The 22,662-nt window shown below is 39.4% G+C and overlaps 1 protein-coding gene across 1 annotated transcript; it reads left to right on the top strand.

Annotated features, from left to right (window-relative positions):
• The first annotated feature begins 11,130 nt into the window (after nt 1–11,130).
• DCAF12L1 (DDB1 and CUL4 associated factor 12 like 1) lies at nt 11,131–14,644 on the top strand. The gene is made up of 2 exons (XM_003823115.5): nt 11,131–12,836; nt 12,924–14,644. Exon 1 carries the CDS (start codon nt 11,423–11,425, stop codon nt 12,812–12,814), a length of 1,392 nt encoding a protein of 463 aa, XP_003823163.3. The 5' UTR covers nt 11,131–11,422; the 3' UTR covers nt 12,815–12,836; nt 12,924–14,644.
• Nucleotides 14,645–22,662: the final 8,018 nt, after the last annotated feature.

Genomic DNA, 22,662 nt, shown 5'->3' with positions numbered 1-22,662 from the left:
ATCCAGCATATAAACAGAACCAAAGACAAAAACCACATGATTATCTCAATAGATGCAGAAAAGGCCTTTGACAAAATTCAACAACCCTTCATGCTAAAAACTCTCAATAAACTAGGTACTGATGGGACTTATCTCAAAATAATAAGAGCTATTTATGGCAAACCCACAGCCAATATCATACTGAACGGGAAAAAGCTGGAAGCATTCCCTTTGAAAACTGGGCACAAGACAGGGATGCCCTCTCTCACCATTCCTATTCAACATAGTGTTGGAAGTCCTGGCCAGGGCAATCAGGCAGGAGAAAGAAATAAAGGGTATTCAATTAGGAAAAGAGGAAGTCAAATTGTCCCTGTTTGCAGATGACATGATTGTATATTTAGAAAACCCCATCATGTAAGCCCCAAATCTCCTTAAGCTGATAAGCAACTTCAGCAAAGTCTCAGGATACAAAATCAATGTGCAAAAATCACAAACATTCCTATACACCAATAACAGACAAACAGAGAGCCAAATCATGAGTGAACTCCCATTCACAATTGCTTTAAAGAGAATAAAATACCTAGGAATCCAACTTACAAGGGATGTGAAGGACCTCTTCAAGGAGAACTACAAACCACTGCTCAACGAAATGAAAGAGGACACAAACAAATGGAAGAACATTCCATGCTCATGAATAGGAAGAATCAATATTGTGAAAATGGCCACACTGCCCAAGTTAATTTATAGATTCAATGCCATCCCCATCAAGCTACCAATGACTTTCTTCACAGAATTGGAAAAAACTACTTTAAAGTTCATATGGAACCAAAAAAGAGCCCGCATTGCCAAGACAATCCTAAGCCAAGAGAACAAAACTGGAGGCGTCATGCTACCTGACTTCAAACTATACTACAAGGCTACAGTAACCAAAACAGCATGGTAGTGGTACCAAAACAGAGATATAGACCAATGGAACAGAACAGAGCCCTCAGAAATAATACCACACATCTGCAACCATCCAATCTTTGACAAACCTGACAAAAACAAGAAATGGGGAAAGGATTGCCTGTTTAATAAATGGTGCTGGGAAAACTGGCTAGCCATATGTAGAAAGCTGAAACTGGATCCCTTCCTTACACCTTATACAAAAATTAATTCAAGATGGATTAAAGACATAAATGTTAGACCTAAAACCATAAAAAGCCTAGAAGAAAACATGGTTTCTTTCTTAATGGTTTTCAAACAATTTTTTAAATTTTGAAAAAAATGTATTCATATACAATGTTTAGAAATAATATAGAGATCCAGTATACACTTTACCCAGTTTTCCACAGTTAAAAAATAGCTATATATTTGGGAGCTCGAGGCGGGTGGATCACGAGGTCAGGAGATTGAGACTATCCTGGCTAACACGGTGAAACCCCGTCTCTACTAAAAACACAAAAAATTAGCCGGGCATGGTGGCAGGCGCCTGTAGTCCCAGCTACTTGGGAGGCTGAGGCAGGAGAATGGTGTGAACCCAGGAGGCGGAGCTTGCAGTGAGCCAAGATCGCGCCACCGCACTCCAGCCTGGGTAACAGAGCGAGACTCCATCTCAAAAAAACAAAACAAAACAAAACAAAAAGAAGCTATATTAAAATATCACCATCAGAATACTGGCATTGATAAAGTTAAGATGTAGAACATTTCCATCACTACAGTGATACTATGGCCTTTTATAGATAAACCCACTTCCCTCTCACTCCCACTCCCCTCCTTAACCCCTGTAACCAATAATTTGTTCTCTAGTTCTATAAATTTGTCATTTCCAGAATGTTATATTAATGGAATCATACTGTGTGTAACCTTCTGATATTGGCATTTTTTAAATCAACATAGTTCCGTTGAGATTCATCTTAGTGGTAGCATGCATTGACCATGTGCTCCTTTTTGACTGCTGAGCAGTAGACAATATATGGATAAAGCAAAATTTATTTAATTATTCATCCATTGAAGGATACCAAGGTTGTTTCTAGATTTTGGCTATTACAAATAGAGCTGCTATAAACATCCATGTGTGGGATTTTGTATGAAGATATGTTATAATTTATTTAAGACAGATCAAGCTATAGACTGGGAGGAAATGTATGAAAACTGTATCCTCAACAACATAGTAGAGTCTGACTATATAAGAACTCTTGAAACTCCTCTTTAATTAAATGTCTGTTTTTGTCATTTACCCATTTTCTAATTGATTTTTTTTTTTTTTTTTGAGGGTGTCTTGCTTTGTTGCCAGAGCTGGAGTGCAGTGGCTCGACCTTGGCTCACTGCAACCTCTGCCTCCCGGGCTCAAGCAATTTTCCTGCCTCAGCCTCCCGAGTAACTGGGATTACAGGCGCCCGCCACTACACCTGGCTAATGTTGTATTTTTAGTAGAGATGGGGTTTCACCATGTTGGCCAGGCTGGTCTCGAACTCCTGACCTCAGGCGATCTGCTCGCTTCAGCCTCCCAAAGTGCTGGGATTACAGGCTTGATGTTTTGAGAGTTTTAAGAGTACTTATATATTCAAGACATGAGTCCCTTGTTCAGTATGCAGTTTTCATACATTTTCTCCCAGGCCATAGCTTGTGCTTTAGTGTCCTTAACAGGGTTTTTCACAGAGAGAAAACTTATAATTTTGATGAAGTTCAATCTATCAGTTTTTCCTTTCAAGGATGACTCTTTTGTTTGTAAGTCTACGGACTCTTTGCCTAGCACAAAGATTGCCTATATCCCAAAGATTTTAATCTGTGCTTTTTTTAAAAGAGATTTATGATTTTATGTTTTAAATCTGTGTGCAATCTATTCCTAGCTAGAGGAATCAGACAAGAGAAAGAAATAAAGGGCATCCAAATCGGGAAGGAGGAAGTCAAATTTGTTTGCAGATGATATGATCTTATATTTGGCCTCCAACAAAAATCTATTAGAACTGATATATAAAAATTACCCTGAATTGTCCACTGTTGGCATATAGAAATGCTCCTGATTTTTGTATGTCGATCTTGTATCCTGCAACTTTACTGAATTTGTTTAAGAAGTGAGGTTTGGGTTAAGGTTCATTTTTTTTTTTTTTTTTTGCCGATAGATGTTCAGTTTCTCCAGCTGTTTATTGAAATTGCCTTTGTACCTTTGTCAAAAGTCAGCTAGGTGCATTACTGTGTGTCTACTTCTGGGTTATTTATTCAATTTTTGGATGTATCTATCTGCTAATATCACACTGTCTTGATTATTGTGGCTATGTAGTAGGACTTAATGTGGCATAGAGTGATTTCACCTTATTCAAGATTGCTTTAGCTATTCTAGGGCCTGTGCCTTTCGATATCAATTTTAGAACAAGCTCCAAAAATACCCTGCTGAGATTTTGGTAGGAATTGCTCCAAAACTATAAATCAGTCAGGAATGTTGACATATTTAATATGTTGTGTCTTCCAATGCATAAACATGGCATGTATTTAGGTCTTAATTGATTTCATTCATTATTATTTTGTACTTTTTGCCATACAGATCCTGTACATATTTTGGTAAATTTACATGTAATTATTTCATTTTATTTATGTGATTTAAATGGTATTTTGTTTTTAATGTCATTCTCTATTTGTTCATTGTCGGTTTATAGAAATGAAGCTGATTTATGCGCATTCAGTTTGCATCCTACGAACTTATCGAACTCACTTATTAGTTCTAAAAATTTTGTTTTTCTTTTTCAGATTTCTTGGGATTTTCTACATAGGCAATCATTACATCTGCAAGTAGAGACAGTTTCATGTCTTTCTTTCCTATCCATACAGCTTTTATTTCTTTTTCTTGCCATATCATACTGGGTAAAAATTCCAGTTACAGTTGGGTAAAAGTGGTGAAAGCAAAAAAACCTTGTCTTGTTTCTGATCTTAGACATAAGGAATATAATTCCTCACCTTTAAATATGATATTTGATGTAAATTTTTGTACATGTTCTTTACAAAGTTGATGACGTTCTCCTTTGTTCCCAGTTTGCTGAAAGTTCTAAATTACAAATGGGGGTTGGATTTTGTCAAATGCTATTCCTGTGTCAGTTGATATGATCATATTATTTACAAAATATTGTTGAGATGGTAGTTTACACTGTTTGATTTTCTAACGTTGAACCAGACTTGCATACATGGAATAAATCCAAATTGGTCATGCTGTATAATTCCTTTTATAGCTTGCTGGATTCAGTTTGCTAATATTTTCTTGAGAATTACTAGCTACATAAAATTCATTGGAAAATATTCCCTCCGTATGGACTGAATTGTGTCTCTCTACGATTCATTATGTTAAAGCCCTAATACCCAATGTGACTGTATTTGGAGAAGGAACCCTTAAGAAAGTAAATAAAGTTAAATGAGGTCATTAGGATGAACTCCTAATATGACAGTATTGGTGGCTGTATAAGAAGACGAAGAGATGCCTCTCTCTCTCTCTCAGCCCTCAAACAAAAAAGAGGTCATGTGAGCATGCTGTGAGAAGGCAGCTATATACAAGCCAAGAAAAGGGACCTCAGAATTAAACCTACCTTTCTGGCACCTTCTAGCCTCCAGAAATATGAGACAATTATGTTGTTTAGGCCACCCAGTCTATGTTCTTTTGTTACGGCAGCCTGAACAGACTAAGACGTCTCCTTTTATATTTTTCTGGGAGAGGTTGTGTAAATTTGGTGTTAAGTCTTCTCTAAAAGTTTGGTAGATTTCTCCAAAGTATTTGTGTATGGAAGTGACTTTTTATGGGGAGACTTTAAAGTATTAATTCAATTTCTTTAATAGTAATAGTGCTATCTACATTTTCTACTTAAAATTCAATAAGTTGTAGTAGTTTGTACTTTTTGAGGAATTTGGTCCATTTTTTTTCTAACTTACATTAATGTAGGTAAAAGTTGCTCCTAATATTCCCTTATTATCCCTTCATGTCTGCAGGGCCTATAGTGATGCCTTCTATTTCATTCCTGATGCCATTAATTTGTGTTTTCTTTCTTCCATTCTGTCAGTCTTACTAGGTGGCTATTAATATTATTTTTTTGAAGAATCAACTCTTAGGTTCATTGATTATCCCCATTGTTTTTTGTTTTCAATTAAATTCATTTCTGCTTATATCTTTATTAATTCCCTCCTCCTGCTTGTCTTGGATGTATTTTGCTCTTATCTGCTTTAGTTTCTTGAAATGAGAACTTATATTTCGTGAGACCTTTGTTTCTACGTAAGCATTTAATGTTACAAATTTCCTTTTCAGCACTGTGTGGTATATATTTTCATATATTGTACTTTTACTTTCACTGAATTCTATACATTATTTCATTTCCATCGAGACTTTCCTCTTTGACCCATGGATTATTTAGAAGCATGTTGTTTAGTCCTTAGAGATTTATTGTTTTTCTATTTGATTTCATTATGAGCAAAGAACTTACACTGTGGTTTCAATACTTAAAATTTGTTAAGGTTGTTTTAAGGCTTAGAATATGGTCTATCTTTGTGAATGTTCCATGCGTGCTTAAAAAAATAATGCGTGTTCTGCTATTGTTGAGTAGAGTGTATTATATATGTCAACTAGATCCAGTTGATTGGATTATTAAGTTCTTCTGTATGCATGCTTATTTTCTGGTTAGTAGTTCTATCAGTTACTGAGAGTAGGATCTTGATTTGTCTATTTCTCCTTTTAATTCTACTCATTTTTATTTCATTTATTCAGAAATCTCTTCAGTTTGGAACATAAACATTTAGGATTGTTATGTCTTCCTTAAGGATTGATTCTTCTAAAATTACGTAATGAACCTCTTTGACTCTAGTAATTTTCTTCACTTTGAAGTCCATTTTATCTGATATTTCTATAGCCTTTCCTGCTTTCTGTGATTAATGCATGCATCACATGTTTTTCTATCCTTTTACTTTTAGCCTATCAATGTCATATTTTTGGAGGTTACTTATTGACAGCATATTTTTGGATTATGTTTGCTTTTTAATCTACTCTGCCAATTTCTGTCTTTTGATTAGCATACTTAGACGATTTATACTTATGGTAAGTTTTGATATGTTTGGGCTTAAGTCTGCCACTAATTTGTTTTCTGTTTTCTCTTTCTTTTTTCTCTATCTCTTCTTTCTCACCTTCCTGTGGGTTATTTGAAATCCCCCTTTTTCTTGGGTTCTATCTTCATTTTTACAGCATTTTTGAGTATATCAGTTTGTATTTTTGTAATTGCTCTAGGTAACAATATATACACATGTAATTTATCATAGTATACTGTTATCAGTGTTTTAGCACTTTGAATGAGGTGTATAGACCTTACTTTCTATAAAGTCCTTTTATTTCCCATACTTTAAAATATCATTTTCTTAAATATTCCTTCTACATACATTGAGTGCTATATCAGATAGTGTCATAAGTTTTCCTTCAATCATCAAATATGATTTAAGAAACTCATGAGAAGTAGAAAAGCCTATTATGTTTAATTATGTTTTTACCCATTTGATATTCTTCTTTTCCTTTTAAAATTCCAAGTTTTCTTTTATGAATACCTTTCTGCTTAGACAACTTCCTTTAGCCATTTTTCAAGGGTTGTGTATTTTTTTTTTAGCAACAAATTCTTTGTTTTCCTTCATCTGAGAATGTCTTTATTTCACCCCATTCCTGAATAATTTTGCTACATGTGGAATGTGTGGTTGGCATGTTTTATTTCAGCACTTCCTTCTGGCCTTGTGGTTTCAGATAAGAAATCTGGCGTCATTTGATCTGGTTTTGCCCTGTAGTTAATGTGCCATTTGTCTGTTTTATTTTATGATTTTTTTTCAGAGATTTAATTATACTGTGTCTTGGTGTGGATTTATTTGGGCTTATACTATACGTGTTCACTTAGTTTCTTGAATCTGTAGGTGTATGTATTTCATTATTTCTTCGGAGCAAGACTTAGCCCTACTTCCCACCTCCTTATTCAGTCCTTTTTCCTGCTGAGTGTGTGTAGAGGTTCAGTTACCGCTGACACCAGGAGTCAAGGATGGTGGAGAACTGACTAGCTCTGAATCTCACTGCTTTATTCAGACTCATTGATACTAAATGTGAATGGAAGCTCAGCTTGTCACTGAGCCTTACTGAAATTGGCGAAGAGGAGGGGTGTGAAGCATAGTGGTGATGAGCCACTTCTCAAACCTTCTCCTTGCTGACCAGATGTGAGTGGAGGCTGAGTTTACTACTGGACCACACTGACACTACCCCTGCAAGGAGTATAACACCTACTTCTGCCATGGAGAGAATGGAAGACCAGCTCCCTACTTGGCCACACACTGAAACAGTCTGTGGTAGAGTGAGGTAGGGTAGTTTTTCTGTTGATGTTTAGCTGCAGTAGAATGGGTATTGCCAAAAAAAAAAAAAATGCTTTTCTGCAATTAGGCCTCTGTTTTCCAGATCCTTTGCCTATGGACAACAGGCTATTGTTGGAGCTTTTATTATCTTTGCCTATTCATGGTTCTGGGTTAGAGGCTCCTGCAACTTTCTGGCCAATATATAAGGGACACAATAAAGACACCCAGGGAACTCACTACCCCGAATTTCCTCAAATTCTGTGGTCCTTTGTTCATCCAGCTTACTTTCAACTTTCAGAGACTTCTTAAAGTTGTGCTATGTCCAGAATTTTTTTAGTTTGAAGAGGGAGGACCTTGAAAGAATGGGTTTACTCTGTCTTGGCCAGAACTGGAAATCTCTTTTCTTCTGTTTCCATGTTTTAGACATTTATAATATCCACCCTCCACCACTACAAACAGAAGAGCACTGCATTATGACTTGGGGACAGTGTTAAGTTTCTAAGGGGTTGCCACTCTACTATCTGTGGTACCTCATCCCCCAGAGCATAGAAATCCCTCTCCTTTTGTAAGCCTTGGGTAATGGATATTATCGTGTTTCATGAAAAATAAGAGGAATATATAGCACATTTCTTTACTTTCCTAAGTCGAATGGCATTTGAGTTCAAGCTACACACACCTGGCTGGTAGAAAGGCCAATATCAGTAAAATTTCAAAAGTTCCTTCCTTTCTCTATGGGATCCTATTAGACTTGTGATGCTTACTTGGTCCCAGGAAAAATAAGTTGATTGTGGTCCTTAGTTCTTCTTGTTTGTTATGGATACCCTTACTGTTCATCTGCTGCAAGATGACATCAAGATGACCTACACTGGTCCTTCCTGCTCCTGTGGAGCAGTTCTTTTCAGCAGGACTTGACACTAATCACAAAATGAATCTCCAAACCCCTGACAGCTGGCTTAGTGTTTTTACTCCTAGTACCCAACTTCAACAGATGTTCCATAGTCATATCCCATCATCTGTGCTGCAAGGAAGTGAGGCTTATCAATCACTAGCAGAATCTTTTACTCAATCCCTGGAATTTCTCCAATCTCTGGGAAGTGAATAAGAACATGGAATATGGAATCAAGCTACTTGGGATGACTTAATAATTCATTTACTTTGGACAAAATCATAACCTCTCCAAGCCTCAATGTCCTCATATGGGGCTAATAATATTAGTGGTTACCACTATTATAAGGTTGGATTAAATGAGACAATATTTGTTTTTGTGTTACCAGTAGAGGGTCTTGACTGCAACTTGCCCAGGCTCTTGGCATTCTGAACAAATAATTGGACAAAACACATAGCAAAGCAAGGAAAGAATGAAGCAATGAAAGAACGAAAGCAGGGATTTATTGAAGATGAAAGTACACTCTACAGTGTGGGAGCGGGCCCCAGCAGCGACTCAAGGGCCCCGGATACAGAATCTCCTCGTGTCCAAATATGCTCTGGAGGTTTCCCAATGGCTACTTGGCACTCACCTCATGTAAATGGAGGGATGACCCACAATCAGTCTGATTAGTTGCAGAAAGTAACCAATCAGAGGCTGAAGTGAAGTTACATCGATACACTCCTATGCAAACATCTGACTGGTTGCAAACAGCAACCAATCAGAGGTACTTTTAATTTCCCATCTGAGGACGCAGAAAAAGTGGGGGTATGTAAAGGGAGTAGCCTCTGGTCCTTTTGTTATTTAGGCGTGGAAAGTTAGGGTTTCTTTTCAGTTTAATTCCAGGAAGTCAGCGTGAAATGGCCTTAGGTTCCCTGCCTCCAGACCCTATTCTCCTGCCTCACTTGCAGCAATGCCTGTTAATATAACAATATAGTAAAGGTGTAAGGCAATAGTAAAGAATAGTTAAGTTCTACATGCATAATAGGTACAATTTTCCTCCCTGGGCCACTCTTTGCTCTGACATCTACATCATCATAATCTTTTAAATTCCCAATTCTTGCACAATATTCACCTGGATAAGGCCCATTTTCAGGGTAACCCTGAAGTACATGAAGATATTTATCTCCTCCTACCTGCAACACATCCTGTTCCCACCTGAGTGAGAGGAGTGTAGACCAGTGTTTCTCAAATAATTGTCCACTGATCATTTGCATCAAATCTTTAGGGATAGAATCAAAGGATATGCACATCTATTAAGCTGCTCCTGAGATGTTAATGTACACTAAAATTCACGAAACAATCCTTTGCACTATCTGTGCCTTTTCACATATGGTTGCCTCTTTCTAAAATGTCCATTCATCCCATTTGTGTCCACGTGTGGAAACAAAATGCAGCTTCCTCTATGTACCTCTCCCTAATTTCATGTTCAGTACTACCACCAGCAGATGCAGCCTTTCTATTGCTATAGGATGAATGATATGGGGAGGAATCAAAAGTGAGGTGCAAGGGAGTGTTGGGGTGCACTGGAAGGCAGCTGCTGGATTGGAGTGGTGAGAAGGACCTATGGCTTTTACTTGGAATTTGTGCACTTGAGGCGAAGTTGCAAAAAGGGATGGGGGAAGGGGACAGAAAACCAGAAAAATAAAGAGGGGGTTGGGGAGAAGCAGCAACAAAATAACTCTTATGGTTTTCCCTGATCAGGAAGTGAATTAATCACCGCAGGTGTCAGCACCCCACGCCCTCAGGCCGGCCTGCCCACTCGCCTGCTCTTCCCACTGCCTCAGCCCCTCCCGCTCGGCTTTCCTCGTGGATCTGTCCACACACTGACTTTGTTTTCACTGCCCTCTCTCCCCAATGTATCACTGTGTAACTGAAATCACTGGGTAACTGAGTACGCCCCGTTTGCGCCTGCCACCTGACTGGCTGCTCTGAAGCAGCAGAACTGGATAAGAACTTTATGAACTCTGAGAAGTTATTCATGCACAGAACCTCTAAACTTGCATCATTGTATCCACGTTGTTGCCTTCTTCTGGAACGTTATGTTCTCTGCACGTGAAAATCCTCTGCCTCTAGACCCTGTCCCAAGGTCCCAGGGACTCTGCTTGGGCGCCTCTGGGACTGACAACAGGGATATTAACTTTGCCTCTCAGGAGTGGGGAAGAGGTCCCCCTCTCAGGATCCTTCCACTCCCTCTCCTCAGGGCTCTGAGGCTCAAAGGAAGCAAACACCTCCAAAAAGCCCCTCAGGATTCCTCCCCCATTAGTACAGCCTACCATTTTCTCAAGGCTGCACCAAACCAAGTGTTCGCTGATATCACCATGGGCCAAATGTGGGTCCTAGGGATTTGCATTTGGATTGTACTCCTCAAGGGACTGTGGCAGTAGCTCAGAGACCTCAATTTGAGGAGGGAAAAATATTTGTTTGAAACTGTTTAAGACATCAACTGAGGGGCTGAAACTTGAGGGGTTGCAGGTCTGACATATGGGTAAAGGTCTCCCTGCGCTGCCGAATCCCCCATCCCTTGCCAAGTTTAATGTCTAATCTTAGCGAAGGGTGTCCCAGGATTACACCAAGTGCACACTGGTTTCTCCAGACAGATAGTGGCCTGGGCTCCTTCTAGCCCCGTGCTTGACTATATCGTAGGTTTCAGATTTTATTGAAGTAGGGATTTTAAGAAGGGTAGTTAGCTGCTGTCCTGAGGGTAGCGAAATGCCGCGTGTCTGATACTTGGGATCCTGGCTTGCGGGCCCTCCTAGACTCTGCCCTTGCAGCTCCGCTACCCCCTCCCCTCCCTGTCCCTCCCAGCCTTCACCCCGCCCGGCCTCAGCTGCTCCTCAGGCACCACACGCGCTCACACCCGCCCGCCCGACCGCCTGCTCCTCCCACTGCCTCCGCCCCTCCCACTCGGCCCCCCGCGTCGATCTCGCCGCACACTGACTTTGCTCTCACTGCCGGCCAGACGCACTTCCCGCCTTCGCCTAGGTCTGCACCGCCACCGCCGCCCTCTCCCGCGCGTCCCTCACCCGGTCCGCCACTGCCGCGCGTCCCTCACCCGGTCCGCCACTGCCGCGCCTCAGAATCCGAAGGCTCGGTTCCAGCGCAGCCATCCACGCCGCCGCCACGACCGACTCCGGAGCCACGCGCTGCAACCGCCACCAACGCCTTGCCGCCGCCGCTCGCCCGCCGCCCACCATGGCCCAGCAGCAAACAGGTAGCAGGAAACGGAAAGCGCCCGCGGTCGAGGCGGGCGCCGAGAGCTCGCCGTCGCAGGGCTTGGCGGCAGCGGACGGTGAGGGGCCGCTGCTACTCAAGAGGCAGAGGCGGCCGGCGACGTATCGCTCGATGGCGCACTGTCTGAAGGTTCGGGAGGTAGGCGGGTGGGGCCCCGCCAGGCTCCAGAGCTTCGATGGCGAGATGCGAGGCTACGCGGTACAGAGGCTGCCCGAGCTGCTGACGGAGCGCCAGCTGGACCTGGGCACCGTCAACAAGGTGTTCGCGTCACAGTGGCTGAACGCCAGGCAGGTGGTGTGCGGCACCAAGTGTAACACGCTTTTCGTGGTGGACGTGCAGTCAGGCTACGTCGCGCGCATTCCCCTCATGCGGGACAAGGAGGCCAGGCTGGCCCAGGACCAACAGGGCTGCGGCATCCATGCCATCGAGCTGAATCCCTCCAAGACGCTTCTGGCCACCGGCGGCGAAAACCCCAACAGCCTGGCCATCTACCAGCTGCCCTCCCTGGATCCCCTGTGCCTGGGCGACCGCCATGGCCACAAGGACTGGATCTTCGCCGTCGCCTGGCTGAGTGACACCGTAGCCGTGAGCGGCTCCCGCGACGGCACTGTGGCGCTGTGGCGGATAGACCCGGACAAGTTCGATGACATTGTTGCCTGGCATAGCGAGGTGGGTCTCCCCTTATATGCCCACATCCGTCCGAGGGATGTGGAGGCCATCCCCAGGGCCATCATCAACCCCAGTAACCGCAAGGTGCGGGCCCTGGCCTGCGGCGGCAAGAACCAGGAGCTGGGAGCGGTGTCCTTGGACGGCTACTTCCACCTGTGGAAAGCCGGGAGCACACTATCCAGGCTGCTGTCCATCAGGCTGCCCTACTTCCGGGATAATGTGTGCCTGACCTACTGTGATGATATGTCTGTGTACGCCGTGGGCTCCCATTCCCACGTCTCTTTCCTGGATCTGCGCCAGGACCAGCAGAACATCCGGCCCCTGTGTTCTCGAGAGGGTGGCACAGGCGTGCGGTCGCTGAGCTTCTACCGCCACATCATCACTGTGGGCACCGGTCAGGGCTCCCTGCTCTTCTATGACGTCCGGGCCCAGAAATTCCTGGAGGAAAGAGCCTCCGCCACCCTGGAGTCCTCTTCGGGACCTGCAAGGAGGAAGCTCAGGCTTGCCTGTGGCAGAGGCTGGCTCAACCACAATGATTTCTGGGTGAATTACTTTGGTGGCATGGAAGTGTTTCCCAATGCGCTCTACACCCACTGCTACAACTGGCCTGAGATGAAGCTCTTTGTGGCTGGGGGGCCTCTCCCTGCAGGCCTCCATGGGAACTATGCAGGCCTCTGGAGCTAAGGATGACCGCCTTGTACTCCAGGTACACAGATTTACCTTTCAGTTCCGCCCGACTGTCCTTCATGCTGCATTTTTTTGCTTTTAACTCTGTGCGTCTTTTGTTTTCCAGGTGGAACCAGCCCAGCTTAATTTGTACTCCTCCAAGCAGAGAGAGTGAGTGGTCCTTTGGTCAACGAAAACTTGGCTTTAAGACTTTTTGACTCCTTTCCAACACCATCTTTTGGAATTTTCATACAAAGAAATTTGGTTAATCTTTAGTTGCATTCTCTCTTTGAGTGATTCATACATTCTGTTTCTTTAAGAAGATGCAGTCATGGTCTTTCAGTTATGTATATTTGTTTTCCTTGTTTTTCCTCGTTACCAATATTACAACAGCATTGTTTTCAGTTATTTTTCATTGCAGATACGAAGAGAAAATTTTCTCGTTAGCAAGGTGTTCCTACATCTTTTCTGGAGAGCTTACCATAGTTTTATAGCATTGTTCAATTGGAAAAGTACATTCCAAGTTCTAGATTACCTACGTTTGGAAACACTTAATTTACAAATTGTGATCTTAGTATATATAGTTTTTACGTTGTTGGTGCTAAAGTGCTTTTTTGAAGTTTATTCTCTTTCAAAATAAGTTATCATAGAATCTTGTGCTTGTATCAAACTCCTAATTGGTCGGAACACTTTAGGAGTGCAGGGGTTCTGCTTCATTGCATTTTCAGAATTAACCTGAAAGTTGAAACAACCATTTTTTTTTATTTCAAAACTTATTTAAGTTGTTATCACCTGTCCTTAAATAGATAAAAGAATGTGTATTTTTTCACTTGTTGCCTTAGTACTATCAAGACTTGTGAATATATTTGAATGTATGTTGTTTGAAAAACTTGCACAGGGCATTGGAGCCATCATGAAAAGCAGGAAATGTAAACGTGGAATGTATGGCAGGCTGGGCAGAATGTATACTGATCCAGGGTATAGACTAGATATTTTTGCTGTTGCTGTTTTTATTATAAAATGTTATATTTGAGGATATTTAACATTTTCCAATTCTGCTTAAGAGGTAATTCACAATAAAAAAAAACAAAGACCAAAAATAGCACATTCTGAAAAAAAGATTCTTAATAAGATTTTATTTTGTGAAGTTCAAAGATTCTTTCCTAAAGTATAATGTGTTGTTAAAAAGTAGTGGTGTTATAACTCTCAGTGTAATAGTATGCAATATCAAGAACACAGGAAGTTCGTTTCAAGATAGGTGAGATTTAAAATAAATAGGATGAGGTTGAAGAAAAGTATATTGGAGCGCAGATAAATATAAATTGTGGACTGCTATGAAAACAGGTTGTACTTCTCCATATGTGAGACTACTGGAAGTGAGAAGCAATGTTTGTCATTTCTAAAACTGGCCAGGCTGTGCTGACCCAGGATTAGTAATTTGTTATGTCTGTTTTCCCTTAGATGTTTGGGCACTCAGATGCTATCTTGGTGCACACACACAACATTGCTGTTCAGTCACAAATCCGAACAAGTTAATATAATAAATTGTACTAAAAGTCATTTAAGAAATACCAAAAAGTAAGCTTTTGTTTCTAACTATTGTTATAAAGGCTAATATAATTGTTGTTATATAGCAGTAAGATATATTTGTGTGCATGCATGTGTCTCCAAGTCAGTTGTAAATGTCTTGAGAACAGAGAATACAATTGTCATCTTTATATTGCCTCATTTTTCCACTAATACTTAGCAAATAAAAGGCAATAAGTAAATATGTACTGGTTGAATGCCTCTGGAGACCTAGAGTTTAAAGTTTTAAGTCAATAAATAAATAAATATTTACTCTTAAATAATATAGAATCCTGTTGTGTTTTCCCCCCTTTTTTGGTAAACTTTGCCCTGATTTATTTCCAGGTCAGGCTATTGTGCTTATCCATTCATAAACTTACCCATATGTGATACTAGAAGAGGAAAGAACATGTATAAATCTTAGTTGACACTGGAAATTAATCTTTTCACCTGCAACCATTTAGGTTTGAAGATTTATTTAAAATATTTTGGGTTTTTTTTCAGAAATTAGTTTTGGAATATCCTTTGTAGTTTGTCTTTTAACTTTAAAAACATATTTGCTAAAAATTTCCTTAAGTGTTACCCAATAACTTCAAAGTATTCGCTGCCTATCTTCTTGTAGGCAATGGGGAATTTTTATAGTATTCTTGCAATTATTTTGGAAATAATGTGGAAAACATTTTTAGAGGAAATAACACTTTCTACCTGGGGTGGGATTTTAGAGAAGAAATAGAAGGCATGTCTGATTTCTTCTCTGTCTTGGTCCTTAATTTCATCACCGACTCACTCTTAACTTTTTCGTATTTTAGGCTATATCTTTTTAATGCCAAATCACATGGCTTAACATTTTAAAAACTAAATATTCTATGTGTATATTTCTATTTTGTAACCATCTAGTTATTTTGAAATATTTTCTAATTCTGACACTGTGATCTATAGAACTATGATTAATTATGTAACCTGTGACTGTGAAATAATTGAAAAAAAAAACGCCAGCCCTCCAGAAAGTGCATGAATACAACTCGCTTAAAGTACATAAGGAAGTGCAAATATTTATGTATAAATTACCTATCACTGATGCCTGAAAGGCCTCAGTTACTTATAGCTATGCATAAAAAGGTGAATTATTTTTTTTTAATTTTCTTTTTTTATTATTATCATACTTTGAGTTTTAGGGTACATGTGCACAATGTGCAGGTTAGTTACATATGTATACATGTGCCATGTTGGTGTGCTGCACCCATTAACTCGTCATTTAGCATTAGGTATATCTCCTAATAATATCCCTCCCCACTCCCCCCACCCCAAACAGTCCCCGGAGTGTGATGTTCCCCTTCCTGTGTCCATGTGTTCTCATTGTTCAATTCCCACCTATGAGTGAGAACATGCGGTGTTTGGTATTTTGTCCTTGCGATAGTTTGCTGAGAATGATGGTTTCCAGTTTCATCCATGTCCCTACAAAGGACGTGAACTCATCATTTTTTATGGCTGCATAGTATTCCATGGTGTATATGTGCCACATTTTCTTAATCCAGTCTATCGTTGTTGGACATTTGGGTTGGTTCCAAGTCTTTGCTATTGTGAATAGTGCAGCAATAAACATACGTGTGCATGTGTCTTTATAGCAGCATGATTTATAATCCTTTGGGTATATACCCAGTAATGGGATGGCTGGGTCAGATGGTATTTCTAGTTCTAGATCCCTGAGGAATCGCCACACTGCCTTCCACAAGGGTCGAACTAGTTTACAGTCCCACCAACAGTGTAAAAGTGTTCCTATTTCTCCACATCCTCTCCAGCACCTGTTGTTTCCTGACTTTTTAATGATCGCCATAAAATGTGAATTATCTTTATCTCTAACTACCTATTCACATATTTCTCGCCAAGCATACTTCTGATCCAAAAGTTTATGTTCCTCTCCTTTACTCTTTGGAATGAGTTAATTTCTATTTTCTTTTAAAAAGGGATGAAATAATTTACTTATCAAGGATATCTACTGGAACAAATTGAGGTGACTACTCTGGAAAAAATTCATTTGTTAAATACACTCTAGCATTAATGATAAACAAAATTGAATTTTCCAGAGTTTGATTTTTATCCACTTGTACTCAGTGTTGAACAATTTCTCAAAATTTTTTCATTAATTGCTAATTTAGATTGATTTTAGAAAGCAATTCACAAAGCCCTCTTGGATGTTTTACTGACAGCTTCCTAATTTCTGCAAGTATTATTAGGTAACCCAGCTACATTAAACATGTCACTATGTGAGCTGCTCAGGGATGCAGTTCAGTGAGAATGTCATGTACTAATATGAAAGAGAGGCTGCATAAGCCACAGGTGTTTGCTTTAAGATATGTTATTGTGAGATCTGCTCAAGAAAGGGTTGCCTAAAAGTATTTCACACCACCAGTCTGCTGCAGACCCAGAGACACCTAGCATTGGAATTTGGCATCAATGTAAGGGCAATGTGTTTGCAGGAGGTTGCCATAAAATGGTCAGACTGATCCTTAGGAAGGAGGGTTCTTTCGCTGATACATATTTAGTTTGCACAGGTATTGGTCTCTGTTCCATATGCCCTTTGCCTATTTTTCTATTAAACTCTCTGTGACTTCCAATACAGAATTAAGCACTTAACTTCTCCATGCTCACAGTGACAGTTTTGTTGTTTTCTTTATTATAGCATTTAGCAGATTGTGATGCAGTCAGCTATGTGAGTGTTTAGCTTCCCTGCCCCTCCACTTGAATATGAGCTCTGTCACCCCAAACCTAGCATAATAGGCTGCACATACATGGCACTTAGGTGTTCAGTACAATGACTAATACATCAATACTTTTTCATAAATTACTTTATCAGATTAGTTGACCAAAACATTAGGGAAGATGATAAAGATTAAGTTGATGAATGAAGAGTATCCTGAAACAGGCCCCATGGTAATGATCATGGTGATTCATGGCATGAAATAATGTGGGTAGAGCAGCAGAAACTTAAATTACGTTTTGCCCAGGGATGATATTGGACCTGGAGTACCAAGATGAAATGGTATAAGCATTATTTCAGAATCATAAATACCTGGATTTGAATCCCAATTCTATTATTTGTTTATGATAAGCCATGGATATGCTGTTTAACTTCTCTAAACCTGTCCTTACATTACTAATTGTTCTATCCCCAGCATCTAGCATACTGCCTGATGCATAAGGCATTCAATTGATATTATTTTCCCCTCTAGAGTCCTATCAATTCTGATAGAAGGCATATGTATTTTTTTATTTGATTATTATAAAAACAGTTTATGTGCCTTGCAGAAAGTCAGACACATAAAGTAAAATATTTTTAAAAACCACCACATTTCCAGCAGCTGAAGATTACTACTGTCAGCAAGTTAGTGTACATCTTTCATGACTTTTTTGTACATATATGTACCCATCTATGCAGTTGCTACTAAAATATGAATATTTTGTTAAGGTTGTTTTGCAACCTACTTTTTTTCAGTTAATGTCTCCATCTTTTCGTCACAATATTTATCTTACCTAACATTCAGGGTGTTTTAAATGTGTACAGACTGGGTCGGGCATGGTGGCTCACGCCTGTAATCCCAGCACTTTGGGAGGCCGAGGCGGGTGAATTACCTGAGGTCAGGAGTTCGAGACTAGCCTGGCCAACATGATGAAACCCCGTCTCTACTAAAAATACAAAAAATTAGCTGGGCATGCTGGCGCACATCTGTAATCCCAGCTACTCAAGAGGCTGAGGCAGGAGGATCGCTTGAACTCGGGAGGCGAGGGTTGCAGCGAGCCAAGATGGCGCCATTGCACTCCAGCCTGGGCAACAAGGGCGAAACTCCGTCAAAACAAAACCGAACAACAAAAAAAGAGGGGGCTGGGCGCGGTGGCTCACGCCTTTAATCCCAGCACTTTGGGAGGCCGAGGCGGGCGGATCACGAGGTCATGAGATCGAGACCACCCTGGCTATCACGGTGAAACCCCGTCTCTACTAAAACTACAAAAAAAAAAAAAAAAAAAAAAAAATTAGCCGGGCGTGGTGGCGGGCGCCTGTAGTCCCGGCTACTCGGGAGGCTGGGGCAGGAGAATGGCGTGAACCGGTGAGGTGGAGCTTGCAGTGAGCCGAGATCCTGCCACTGCACTCCAGCCGGGGCGACAGCGAGACTCCGTCTCAAAAAAAAAAAAAAAAAAAAAAAAAAAAAAAAACCTGTGTACAGGCTCACTACTTAGAAAATTGTTGCCATCACCAGAAATCATTAGTGACACATCAGATATTTAACCAAATATAAGAGGGTATACTTACACCTTAAGAGTTATTTTAAACATTTATTGTGTAGCAGTACTCTCTGCCTAGCTATTTGCGTAATTCAGTGATTTTCAGACTTTAGAACACATTAGAGTCACTTGAACATATGTTGAAAGTAAGAGATGTTTCAACTCATACCTACTGTAACAGAATTTTCTTGTAAAAACATCATTTCATTTGAGTGTTTTCAGATTAATCCATTCAAAACCAAAACAAGACAGTAATAAAAACGTCATCTGCCTTAGAGGTTTATGGTGTAGTAGAAGAGAAAGATAGTTACTTCACTAATCATGACAAAAAAGTAAGTATAGTATTAAGGATATATACTAAAAATAATGAGAATATGGAGAAAATAGCAATCAATTCTGCCTGGGAAGGTTACGGAGGGCTCCCAAAAAAGGCAGTAGTTGATCTGGGTCTGGAAAGTAAAATAAGAATGAAGAAGAAGAGCCAATATTGACTTCAAAGGACCTTGTGAATGTCTGAATCGTATGGGCACATGCATATGTACAGGGCTGTTGCAATTTGGCCTTGTGGACTTTGAAGTGCCTGTGGGATTTCCTGATGGAAATGTCTGTTTTGCAGTTAGACATATGGATTTGGTCCTCATAAGAGAGGTTAGGGCTGGAAACACAAGTGTGAAGATTATCACTATAGAAATAGTATTTGGGAGAGGCAAGGAGGGGTGTAGTGTGTAGTGTCGCAGAATCTAAGTCTTCTGGCTCTCATTTGAAAATTCATATATCTTTAAATAGTTCTACACATATATATGTGTATATATATATAGTGCACATATATATGTGTGGACGTATATAGGTCTACACATATAATAATGCATACCTACAGGGCTGTTGCAATTTGGCCTTGTGGACTTTGAAGTGCCTGTAGGATTTCCTGATGGAAACCTCTGTTTGGCAGTTAGAAATACGGATTTGGCACTCCTAAGAGAGGTTATATATGTATATATTTATGCATTATTATATGTCTGGGACATAGGTAACTAATGACTTGTAGATTGATAGCCAAATAAATGTTTGTTTAGTTGATACTAAACAGTACTTATTGCCCCCAGGAAGCAATATTTCATGTTTTTATCATTTAATGATCAACTTTTTAATTTCCCTAATGCAATCACATTAATCCAAAGATGATAAAGGAAATCTGCCAAATGTTGCTGTGTTTTATGAATAAAGAAATCTATGTTTTGGTTAGATGTATTTTTTCATCTTTTATACAATATAGGTCATTCTAGAGTCGGGCAAGAAGAAAGCTAAATATTGATGATAACTTCCTTACAAATAACCTTCTTGTTTTTCCATTTTGGAGGTACAGTTCACTGAAGCAAACACGTTGATGATGTCAATGAGAGTAATGGTGCTATTTTCGCCCTTTCTAATGCCATCATTGTGCCATTCTCTGTTTCAACCTAAGGCATTAATGTTTCATGTTGATTAAATTTTAACATCTAAATTGCCCTTTTATGTTACACACAAATGATAAACTTGAATGTGGTAGTCAGAGGGCAGCAACTTCAGTTTTCTCTAGGCTCTTAGTAAATTTATCAAATAACATCCCCCAGCACCTCAGAAATGGCTCATTTCTGTTTCTCTTTCTTTACTCACCTAGGATATACTGAGTTGAGTGTGGTTTTTTTTGAATCATGCCTTATATGACTAAAACTAGACCTTATTTTACAAATAGTTGCATTCCTTGACATTTGTACGTGAAGCACATTTTTGAAAATGGAATCTATATTTCCCTATTGACTTACATTATAATTTTAGAAGTGCCACCTTTATTACAGATTGATTTCCAATGGACAGTGATTTCTAACATGTTACCACTGCCTCCACTTCTGAGACATGTGCTTTAGTCTTCAAGCAAAAGATAAGTGATATAATGGAATCTCTAATTTCAAAGGATACTAAAGGATACTTTCAGAATATGATAAATTAAACTAATTCATTTGTATAAAAAATGAAATTTCTTAAAATAGGGCATCACGCAATTGGACTTGCTCTCTATATATTTATCACAAGCCAGAACAAATCCTAAATGTCCTGCTTAAGGAATTCGATTTTTTCTTTTCCTCAGGTCTTTCTTTAAGAAGATTCCCCTAAGCAAAGGCTTTTGGCTTATGGATATTTCCTGGGAATGATAATAATTATTTGTTTTTCCTCACTATTTTAATCTGTAAAACTTTGGATATTTACATCAGTTTTAAAAAGGCTGTTTAGGCATCATCATGCTAGATGGAAGTGTGGTGCCAGAAATAACAAGAATGCAAACTTTTCCTTAACCCATATATGCCTGAGGTTGCAGTTTTTTGAATTTTTGCAATCAGACCTTGGCGATGACCTTGAGCAGTAGGGTATAAATAACTCCCACATGCTTAGTGTTCCAGTACTGGAACACTAGGCATAGATGGGTTTAATTGCTTTCTTAAAAATCAGGGGCTTTTTAAAAAATTTTTAAATCTGGTAAAATACATTTACATAAAAATTTCAACCACCATTTTATTTTCTGTTTCTATGGCTTTGACTACTGGAGGTATCTCATATCAATAGAATAATACAGTATTTGTCTTTTTGTGTGGTTTGATGACTAGATTAATTCACTTAACATAACGCCCTCAAGGTTCATCCCTGTTGTAGCCTGTGTCAAAATTTCCTTCCTTTCTAAGGCTGAACAATGTTCCATTGCATGTATACACCACATTTTGTTTATCCACTGATCTGTAGATAGACGCTTAGGGTGCATCTATCTCTTAGCTACTGTAAATAATGCTGCTATGATCACAAATATGCAAATATCTCTTTCATTCCCTGATTTCACTTATTTTGCATATATACACAGAAATGGAATTGCTGGATCATATGGCAATTTAATTTTCAATGTTTGAAGAACTGCCATTCTGTTTTTCATAGTGGCTGCACCATTTTACATCCCTACCAACAGTGAACAAGAGTTCAAATTTTTCCACATCCTCACCAACACTTGTTATTTTCTGTAATGTTTTCTATTTTGATAGTAGCCATCCTAATGGGTATGAGGTATCCAGGGCTATTTTTAAACTTGTTTTAATTTATTACTTAATTAATACTATTTTAATTAGCAAATGATATTTGGATACATTTGTGGTTTTCAATGTGATGTTTTCATATATGCATATAATGTGGAATGATTAAATCAAGCTAATTAACACACTTCATCTCACTTAGTTTGTGATGAGATGTTGGAAAATTTACACTCAGTTATTTTGGAACATACATTGTTTTTGATTATCGTCATCCTGCTGTGCAATAGATCTCAAAATCCGATTCCTCTTGTGTAACTGAAACTTTATACCCTTTGATGAACATGTCTCTATTTTCTCCCTTTCCCCTGGCTCCGGCCTCTGGTAACCACCATTCTCCTCTACTATGAGTTGACATTCTTACATTCCACATATAAGATATGCCATACTTGTCTTTCTGTGCCTGGCTTATGTTATGTAACATAATGTCCTCCAAGTTCATCAGGTTGCTGCAAATGACAGAATTTCCTTCTTTTTAAGACTGAATAGCATTTCATTGTTTACACACCACATTTTCTTCATCCATTCATCCATTGATAGACACTTAGGTTGATTCCATATCTTTGCTATTGTGAATAGTGCTGCAATAAACAGTGGAGTGCATATATCTCTTTGACTTATTGATTTCAAATTTTTAGATATATATCCCATAGTGAAATTGCCAAATCATGTGATAGTTCTATTTTTCGTCTTTTATGGAACCTCCAGACCGTTATTCATAATGGCTGTACTAATTTATATTTCCACCAGCAATAAACAAGAGTTCCCTTTTCTCTACATTCTGAAACACATATATTTCCTTTTTGATTGTAGCTATTCTAACAGGTGTGAAGTTATATCTCATGGTGGGTTTAATTTGCATTCCTCTAATGTTTACTTATATCGAGAATTTTTCATGAACCTGTGGATCATTTG

The sequence above is a fragment of the Pan paniscus genome, chromosome X, assembly GCF_029289425.2.
Source record: "Pan paniscus chromosome X, NHGRI_mPanPan1-v2.0_pri, whole genome shotgun sequence".
NCBI lineage: Eukaryota > Metazoa > Chordata > Mammalia > Primates > Hominidae > Pan > Pan paniscus.
The sequence above is the reverse complement of the archived record's forward strand: the minus strand, read 5'-3'. Positions and strand labels throughout refer to the sequence as shown.

Bases quoted from the DNA above. Each gene is read 5' to 3' on its own strand.
- DCAF12L1 (XM_003823115.5), top strand. From the start codon at position 11,423: ATGGCCCAGCAGCAAACAGGTAGCAGGAAACGGAAAGCGCCCGCGGTC.